This window comes from Neolamprologus brichardi, chromosome 14 (genome assembly GCF_056152115.1).
Source record: "Neolamprologus brichardi isolate AB-2024 chromosome 14, ASM5615211v1, whole genome shotgun sequence".
NCBI classification, from domain to species: Eukaryota; Metazoa; Chordata; class Actinopteri; order Cichliformes; family Cichlidae; genus Neolamprologus; species Neolamprologus brichardi.
In genome coordinates, this window is record NC_142117.1 from 42,222,501 (window position 1) to 42,232,500 (window position 10,000).

At 48.0% G+C, this 10,000-nt stretch overlaps 2 protein-coding genes across 6 annotated transcripts in view; both read right to left on the minus strand.

The window, feature by feature from the left end:
- The window catches only part of atg16l1 (autophagy related 16 like 1), a 15,843-nt gene extending 9,918 nt beyond the window's left edge, over positions 1–5,925 (minus strand). For 4 of the 5 annotated variants that reach the window (XM_087851376.1, XM_087851375.1, XM_087851374.1 and 1 more), the window contains exons 1-5: positions 5,741–5,925; positions 3,881–3,992; positions 3,037–3,130; positions 2,859–2,961; positions 459–532 (exon numbers count right to left, since the gene is read on the minus strand). In XM_087851376.1, the coding sequence (XP_087707502.1) occupies positions 459–532; positions 2,859–2,961; positions 3,037–3,130; positions 3,881–3,986 (377 nt within the window). In that variant the 5' untranslated portion in view covers positions 3,987–3,992; positions 5,741–5,925. The remainder of the gene's footprint in view (positions 1–458; positions 533–2,858; positions 2,962–3,036; positions 3,131–3,880; positions 3,993–5,740) is intronic. The other variant, XM_087851373.1, reaches the window with a different exon arrangement.
- Positions 5,926–9,274: 3,349 nt separating this feature from the next.
- The window catches only part of spint2 (serine peptidase inhibitor, Kunitz type, 2), a 7,183-nt gene continuing 6,457 nt past the window's right edge, over positions 9,275–10,000 (minus strand). Inside the window, exon 10 of the mRNA XM_006809174.3 lies at positions 9,275–10,000. This exon is cut by the window's right edge and continues 782 nt beyond it. The gene's annotated coding sequence lies outside the window, so the exon portion shown is untranslated.

Consider the following 10,000-nt stretch of genomic DNA (forward strand, 5'->3'; position numbering starts at 1 on the left):
CATGTGTGTGTGTCTGAGCATGTGTGTGCATGTGTGTGTGCATGTGTGTGTGTGTGTGTGTGTGTGTGCGTGTGTGTGTGTGTGCATGTGTGTGTGTCTGAGCATGTGTGTGCATGTGTGTGTGCGTGTGTGTGTGTGTGTGTGTGTTTCTGTGTGTGTGTGTGTGTTTCTGTGTGTGTGTGTGTGCGTGTGTGCTTCTGTGTGTGTGTGTGTGTTTCTGTGTGTGTGTGTGTGCGTGTGTGCATGTGTGTGTGTGTGTGTGTGTGTGTGTGTGTGTGTGTGTTTCTGTGTGTGTGTGTGTGTTTCTGTGTGTGTGTGTGTGCGTGTGTGCATGTGTGTGTGTGTGTGTGCATGTGTGTGTGTGTGTGTGTGTGTGTGTGTGTGTGTTTCTGTGTGTGTGTGTGTGTTTCTGTGTGTGTGTGTGTGCGTGTGTGCATGTGTGTGTGTGTGTGTCTGACCTGGCCTCGTTGTTCTGGATCTCTCGGTCCTTCTGTTGGATCTGGTTGTTCAGTTCGATCACGCTCTGGGCCAGCTGATGACAAAAACAGGAAAATAACCAATCAGCTGTTTACAGGACTGTCACATGACCAAGTCAGAGGAAACAACACACACACAAACACAAAGACCCTTTTGTACCTACTCGGATCGACACAGTTTTCAATTCAGTCTTTTTGTTTTTTTATACAGCGTCACAACAACAGTCTCAGGGCGCTTCACAGTGTCAGGTCGACCCTACAACAGTACATACAGGAAAAACCCAACAATCATGTGACCCCCTATGAGCAGCACTTTGGCGATAGTGGGAAGGAAAAACTCAGTTTTAACAGGAAGAAACCTCCAGCAGAACCAGGCTCAGGGGGGGCGGGGCCATCTTTGTGTACATATACGTGTTTGAGAATTATACCACGGGGTCAGGTACTTCTGATTAGAGACCTTAGTTTTCACTGGAGCTACAGTATCCAGAGTCGTACGTAGTGAGGAGGTGAAATCATTAACATGATCGACCTCTGTTGGGGTAGCGTTCAGATAGCTGCTCTGCTCTGTGTTTATATTCACAGTCACAGCGCTTTCAGAAAGACGTCTACTGTGATAAAGTCTACTCTCCACTGCTGTGCATGGAATGCCAGGACTGACATAATGAATTAATTTAATACATCATTAAATAATTAATTAAATGTTGCAATAATTAATTAAATAAATATTTATGATATGTTTAATTATTTAATGATGCATTTATTTAATTCATTTTGGCACTTTTGTCCCCTTCAGCTATCACCGTGAATTTATTTTATCTGTCAGCGTCACCCATCAAACTAAGGGGGCGGGGTTAACACTGCCACTGCAGCTTCTCTAACATCTAATTGGTTGCCGTGCAAAGTAAGTCAAGACAAGTCGATCCTAGATAATCGATTGGATGTGTGGACTTGGGGCAGCCAGGTATCCCAGAATGCATTTCAAATCACAGGCAGCAATGGTGTAGTTTTAAAATACCCCGTTTTTCTGTCACCAGCTGTCTCTGTCAGACAACAATTTTACATATGTGATGTTAAAACAGGACACAGCCTCATATCAAATGTGAACGCAGACTGAGTCATTACGCAGGTCCTGGCATCCCACTGCTGTGTGATCAATTATTGTAAATGTTATCAGGAAACGATCAGACAGCAGAGGGTTTTCAGGAAACACTTAAATGTTCAGTTTCTCTGCCAGATGTTAAAACAAGATCTAGTGTGATTAAAGTGGTGGGCGTCTGTCTTGGTCTTTGCTTTTCAAGGTTTTGCATTAGGTCATAGACGTGGTACCTTCATAGTACCAGATACTTCTGTAGTACCTGATACTTCTGTAGTACCTGTACAAACGGGGCTCCAAGTGAGAGCAGGTACTAAAATGTGACGTCATCCGACTGCATGTCACCGATTCGCTGGTCAGTCTGGAGAAACGCCGTCGACCTTTGTTGTAGCGTTTGTGACGCACACTAATTTCGCTCGGACGCATTGTCATGACAACAACCAGCAAATTAGGATGTACTGAACTGTAATGGAAAACCAGTCACAGTAGGTACTGATGAACACACGCAGCCTCCTGTTGGATGCAATGTGGTTCTGCAGCCCGAAGGTGGCACCATTAAACCAAACCAGAGGTCAAAGGTCAAAAACTGAGCCAGAAACAGCTTTACGCTCCGTTTGGAGCTGTGACATCATCGGCACTCAGCATTCAGAGGTGGAGCTCTCCAGCACAGGACCGCCTCCACCAGCGCTCGCTCACTGATGAGCTGCAGCAGAACTGAAAGTCAAACATTTACACTTCCTGCTATAAAGCCTCGTGTGTCACATGTCAGCAGCTCAGAGTTTCCATGAGTCAGAGGATGTCAGATGACAGAAAGTATCAACTATCACTGTGACATCACTTCCTGTTAGTGGTGGTCAGGAATCATGTGATTAGTTGTGAATTCCCTCACATGATCAGAACTGCGAGCACGTCCCTGCGACTGACGTCCTGTCATCCTCGCCTGCTTCAGCTTCAGGAAAACAGACCTGGCGCCGGTTTAAGCAGTGGGCGTGGCACAAAGAGGCGCTTCAGTCTTGGGTGGGCCAGCGGTGTGCGGGTGAAGCAGAGCCACCACCAACACGTGAGCGGCCGCAGCGCATCGCCAAACACGCAAACAACCCTCCATCCACTGTCTGTTCAAAACGACGTCACGGCGCTGCGAGCAGTCACAGCTGGAGCAAACTGAGCGTGTCACACAGGAAACACTCCAGCTTTTCCCTTACCGTGTGCACTATCACAGCTCAGTAACTCTCACCTGTACGTCCCCCTAACCCCGCCTCAGGCTTGGCGGCACGCCGGCAAGCACTCACCTCGCCTCGTTTCTTGTGCAGCTCCGTCAGCTCCTCCTGGTGCCGGATCCTCATCTGAGCCATCTCCTGCTGCAGAGCGTCGCTGCGGCTCGAGTCCGCCGCACTGCCACGGGACAAAGAGACACGTTAGACAACACGCCGACGAGTGACAGCACACACCAGCACGCCGTACACTCACCTGGACTCGTGGCCTCTCTGAACGTCATATTTGTCGGCCTGGTAACGCTCCGATAGGACAGCCTGCAGGTCCGCCTTCTCCAGGAGACGGTTATCTGAAAACCCATCGATACATCAACAACTACGACAACTCAAACAACATGGACGCTACGCTGTAGGTGGCTGACAAGTGTGTGGGTGGAGCTTCCTTCTGTCAGCTGCACTCAGGGTTAGTCCTTCTGAGCGCCGCCACGACAGCGCCAGTCAGCTGTACAGGTGTGTGAGCTGCAGCCATGTTTAAATCCAACATGGGCGTCAGCACCGTGTTAATGTTAAGGTGGCGTCACCACGGTGACCTACGAAGCAGAGCTCTGAAAGCTTCACTGCGATGAGTCGATGTGTCGCCGAGCGCTTCTGTGGGCACGCTGCTCTGTGCTGCCGACGGCCTCTAACTGCTGTCAGCTGCTGTCAGTGGCGCTTACGCTGCTCGACTCGGACCAAACTGAGTGGAACTGAGAACGTGGTCATTCTTCATCAGAGTGGACGTGTGAGTTTTAGGACACTCAAGCTTCTGATCAGCTCCTGTTGTTTGGCGCAGTCATGTGGGTCTAACCTATCGGGAATAACTGAGTGTGTTCATGCAGGTCTGTGTGTCTCAGAGCTCTGACTTCAGTTCAGACTTAAGGAGGAAGATGAAGAAATGTTCATATATAGCTCAGCTACTTGCGATCTTTAACTTCAACCCAACTTACAGCTGCTGCCTTACAGCAGCTTTTAAAATAACTTTTTTCTATCTGAACCTCTGGAAACAGGAACATTCCAGGGAATTCTACGGAGTACAGAGAGTTAAAGGAAGAGTGTCTCACACTGCAGGATGATCTCCTCGAAGGCCTGTCTCTGCTCTCGGTCTCTAAGCTTGAGTTGCTCCGCCACGTGTTTCTTCCACAAACACTCGCCTCGCCGCTCCGCCATCACCTGCTGACACACACAAACACACACAGCTGGGTCCAGACAGAGCTTCGACCTTTAATGCAGTCTCCACCTGTCTAACAGAGGGCCGAACACCTGTTCAGGTGACTTGTTGTAAGAGGGCCATGACTACGGAGGAGGTGCAACATCTCCAGGCTTTCTTTGAGTTAACTAGATCAACAAAACCTAACCTCAGTCAGAGGTAACTCTCTGATAACCTGGGCTCTCTGCTTCAGGCTCAGTGTGCACCCACATGAAACGGGTATTCTGCACGTCATGTGACTCTTCCTCTTCAAAGAATGACCCTGTGAGTGCTGCTTGCACCAATCAAAGCCATGATCAATGATGATGATGATGATCTGAGAGCTGAAGCAGCAGAATCTTCGGCACAGAGCGGGAGAATAAAATTTGATTTACAGTGAAGGATTTGGTGTCTGAGCGCGCTCAGTGCTGCTCTTTGTCTCTAAGGTGACAGCTAAACATTACAGCTGTTTCCATGGAAACATGAATACTTCCTGTCCCACAGCCTGATAAAGGAGACGTGAAATCAGATCAGAGGGAATTAATGTGATTGGTTGAACAGATGTGTTCACTGTTTGTGACTCAGCAGGAGTTCTGCATCACATGCAGTCTTAGCTGCTGGGCTGCACACTGACAACATGCACGTAAAAAACCATCACCTGTTCTGCATCTGTTTCCATGGTGATTCAGCTTGTGGAAGAGCCGATTGGGCCACAGAGTCTAGGTCAGCTGATAGGTAATAATAAAACCTGTAATCTGCGTTAAAATTGCCTAAATAGGATCTTAAGCCCCGCCTCCTAGATCTTTGTCTGAAAACAGAGGCTCAGGCTGCTCAAGTCTCACCTGGCCTGCAGGTGTGCAACCTCTGCTGCGATCCCTCTGACACCCACAGAGGCCCACTGTATTTGGGCCTCTGTCTGTATCTTAATCGTCCCTTGGGGATAAATAAAGTCTCTCTGACTCTGTCCCACACACTGCCATGTTTAACACCTGACAGGGTGTGGAAAACATGCCTGGGTAATAACCTGCATTATTGGGGGCGTAGCCTCTTTGACTAACAGCTGTCTGTAAATGGACAGGTCTGATACAACTACTGGAGTGCTCAAAGCACTTTAAAGCACACACACACACACACACACACGCACACACACACACGCACGCACGCACACACACCTAAAGAGTAACTCAGGGTTCAGTGTCTTGCTCAAAGGCACTTTGACACCCAGGGCTCAAACCACCAAACTTCTGATTGCTATATAACCTGCATGCTCACAGGAGCTACCTGGACCTCTGTCCCACCCCTTGTGGAGATGAGTCCAGCTACGTCGGATGACGTCACTCTGATCAGCCCCTCCTGGTGGCGGAATAACTAATCAACCTGTGAACTCAGGTGAGGAGCACAGGCGACAGCGACGCGGTGAACCACGTGATTAAACTCCCACAACAAAGACAAACACACTGATGACGTCAGGTGGACCCCGGCTCCCCTGAGCGGACGGCTAGCTTCTCTGTTAGCATGCTAACATAGGAAGAGCAGTGCTAACAGGCTAACAGGCTAGCGGTCCTCTGAATTTCTCCGCCCGCGGTGGGCGGCAGCGTGGCCGCCGGGAGGGCTCCTGCGGGCGGGCCTGGGGTGCTCCGAAGCTCGCGGCGAGGCTGCTCGCGGACTTGGACCCCCGTGACTCAACACGTTAGCATGCTAGCCGCGGGGCTCGCAAAGCGTAGCGGACACTCACTGCGCGTGTGTGCGTCCCCGACGGCGGCGCGTGTCCTCCGCGGGTTCCCCGTCCACCTCGCGCTCCGGTCTCCGGTTTCCGGTGATTTTCGGTGAATTTGTCATCAAACGACACCTGAGCTGCAGCCGCCGCTCCACTTCTGCGCCATTCTGGCTCCAGCGCGCACTTCCGGGAGGCCGCACGAAGATGACGTCATAACTGGATGTTGTGGTTTATTGACACTGCGCGAATGAATGGCCCAGAATGAGTGTGTATGCGTGGTGTTCCGGTGTTAGGCCCAAAACTGATTGCTCGTATTTAAACTGCTATAAATCACTTGTTGGTCTATAATATGTGAAATATATGTCAAATGTTTCCCTCATGAATGACATCAAGCCATCTTGACAGCCAACATTCCTGTCACAAGGTAGACGTGGCAATCAGTTTTTGGCAGTGACTTTTATATATCCTTTATTTTTCCAGTTAAATAAATCTCCTTGACATTACTGTTAAAAACACATTTTTATGGAGTTATAAAGATACTTGAAAAACATGTAATTTTTAAATTTTATATATAACCCCTCTGTTCACCAAAGTCTATTTACCAACATACGTAAAAATATTACTCACAAAAAAACACACAGAAACATTGGAAATCACTTTTTGGCACAACACGGCAGGTGTTCAGCTCTGAAAAGCTTGTACTTCCCAGTTAAAAAACACAAAACTTTATTCCACAAAAGAACAAAGCGCAGCAGCTGCCTCAGTCGCACACAGATTACATGAAATACAGACACACAATGTTTCACAACTTGTTGTCCTGATGTGGTCCTGATTAAAGGCGATTCCCACAGAAGACTGCGTGTGCTTAGAAACAGGGTCCTCCTGGAACAGAGCTCGGACTCTTCATCACAGTTTCAACAACATCAGAATTACAGACAAAGAAATAAAAGCTCCAGTTTTAGAGGAAGATGACATCACACATGCTTGTAGGAAGCTGAGTAATAATAAATGTGTTGTTTAGAGAGGAAGACAGAGCAGCGTTCTCATAAGAGTTCATCATTGATTTCTTTCAGCCTCATCTTTGCTTTTTCACTGCAGATTTCTTTGATTCTCATGAGCTGAAGAGGATCCCAGCTCCACAGCTCACCTGGAGACGCCGCTGCATGAGGACTGAAGCCTCTCAGAGACCGAGCTCAGTGAAACTGAAGTTTAATGAGCCTCTGTTGGTTTTAGTGAGAACGATACCGAACAATCAAATCTCACATTGATTGATGTGAAGACAGAGACCTGCTGCTCTGTAGGAGACGTGAAGTGTTTTAAAGCTGAATGAAATCTGGCTCCAAACTTGTATCGTCTGCTGATTGTATCAACATCAGTTAAGTCACAAACTCCTTGAGGAAACCTGCTGCTGCAGCACACCTGAGTAACATGACGATCATCGGGGTTCGGGTTCAGGGTTCGGGGCTGAGCGTGCAGTCAGGTGTTGCTAACGACCTGCTGATGTTACTCAGGTGTGCTGCAGCAACACCTGTAAAGGTTTCAGGCCCTCGAGGAGTGGACTCAAACCCCCGATGAGCCCAGATTGCAGTGACAGTCTCCGAGCCGACAAACAGGAAGAAGCAGACATGTGGAGACGGGACGTCCTTGATGATGTCCTCTGCAGATATTGAAGCTGAGAGTCGAGCCACAGTTTAATGCAGTGCTTACAGAGTTCAAACATCAGCAATGACGTTTCTACCAAACCCAAATTTATCAGGATGTCCAAAATGAGCCTTATGTTATTTTTTATATGTTTCTCATGAAACCTGATTGTGTCTCATCAATAACGGATTTTAATTAATGCTAGAATTTTGAGATCATTGTTCAGTAAACAATTAGGACGCCAGTCGTCAGTGACCAAGACGGGTTATACCCCGAGGTAGAGTCGCTGGGGTGGTTTTGTAAACTTTCTATATAAAGCTGCAATAAGAAGGGAGCTGGCTCATCAGAGAATGACTTCAGCCACGAGTCCATCTGCTCCAGGAGATTTATTGAGCTGACAGATTGCAGTCTGGTAAGTGGCCTGTCACATAATTCCTGATCCGATCTGGAGATGGGATCTACCTTGAGAGAGTTTAAAAGGAAGTCTGACAAAAACTGGAGCTCCACAAACTTCCATAGAAGGTGTCACAGTATTAGGAAATAAATAAGAGGCCTGTGTCCCCCCACCACTCCCCCTGCCGGTGGCAGACACCCTCAGACATCGGTGCGTTGGTGGTTCTTTGTGTCCGGGGATGGGCGTCCAGGTACACACCGGCTCACTCCTTGGTGGCTGCTTATCAGGGCCTGGAGCCTGGGGCTCGCTCGGGCCACTTCGGGGGTGGGGTGCCCTCGGCCTCTCGGCCTGGGGCTCGGTCACTCTGGCACAGCTGGCTAACCCTAACCCACAGGTAGCGTCTAAGCATAGCACGCACACACACCGCAGGTGTGTCTCACCTGTGTGATGGTCAGCTGATTCAGTGATTACAGGTGGAGGAGTCTGAGGGCTCCAGCACAGCTGATCTGTGCAGGACTGACTCTCCTGCTCCTCTCGATTCAGATGGAGGTGCTGCTCTTTTCACGTTGTCATGGCGAATCCTTGTATCAGCGCTCCGGTGATGATGTCGTTCTCAAGATGATACTTGAAGCTGATCAAACCGACTAATCAGGAACAAAGGGTGCATTCCTATTGTCCATTTTGTTGTGGAAGGTTCCTCACTGGGAGGCGTGACCCGTAAGTGTCTGCATGCTGGTAACAATCAGAGCTCCTCCAAACACCAAGGAAAGGAGCTTCAATGCTTCCTTTATTGCTTCCTTTAGAGTAGGGCACACCGGACCGTCCTTTGAGAAAACGCTGACTGTGCATGAAAACATGGATATAATAACCAAAGTGCAGCAGATCAGATAAATGTTAATCATCACTGCATTTTCCATTGAATCCATGAGCTGCTGATATATTAATAGTTCCACTATCATCGCTGTTACACTCACAGCTGGACTCTGAGCCTCACACTGCTGGAATGAAAACTACTTCCTGTTCAGTCTGCATGAAGAACACTGAACAAGCCTTCCTTAATGAAAACAGTGTTACTGAGGACCAATCAGTGGGCTCGCCTCTGAACACGCAGCGTGACACTGATGAAGACTTTAAGGACGCGTCCTGATGACACCTGAAAATAAACTGTCCAGCACCAACACCAACTGTTGCTTCCTCAAATTCCAGCCTTTGTAACGAAGGATATTTTCCCAGCTGTTCTCGTTTATATGACATCCATGAAATAGCAGAACACGTGGTGAAGTAAGATGCATGTATTGTAGTCCATCTTCTGCACACTGCAGTTTCAACATGGCAGACATCGATGTCACACCATCGAGGAGAGTTCAGATTTTCAGCGCACAGCTCTTTATTTTCCAAAGAATTCCAGGAAAAGAGGTTAGGAATGGATGTTGGAGGTGCAACGCACCCCAAGTTTGTCCACCCCACTTCTTGGAGCAGGTCCCTCATCAGCTCTTATCAATTAATCACACAATCAATGAAATAATCAGATTATTTATTACATTGAGGATCAATACAAAATGTGAAAGAGATTTTCAGAGTAAAATAAAAGTTTATTATGAGTTTTCTTAAACCCCACACAGTTTACAGCTAATAAAGATAAAACAGTGTTAAAACAAACAAACAAACAATCACCTTAAAAGGCCCAGTGCAGCTTCCCCAGCAGGGGGAGCCATCAAGTCCCAAGGTGCATTGTGGGACACGTAGTGCGCTCAGTTTGACCTCAGGTTAGGATCTGATCAATAATCTGAGTGAGCTAAAGTCCTCTAGCATCCAGCCGAAGGCGACGCTGCACTGAAAGCTCTGATTAAACACCCCCTGAGCTGATCTCACACGCTTTAGTTACAGGTGTGAACCAGGAAGGAGCTGCAGGTGCAGAAACACCTGCACCACATTCTTCTCTGAGCCCACCGCTGGGCGAAAGGATATGCTGTAATTAGTTAGAAAATAGTACCGCCACAGACCCTGAGATGATCAAAGACCCCCCTCCATTTATTTAAGCATGAGAAACAATTTTATTGTTAACACAAAACTGGAATGCTGGAAAAAACTATTGATCAATGGAATCGATGACATCACGGCTCATGATCAACAAACATCTATGTTGACACAGAGTAACACACCTGGCACAGGTGCACGAGGTTAAAGGGCTGCTGTGTCACTGCTGTGTACTACTCCCTCCACATAGAAGCTCAAACTGACTC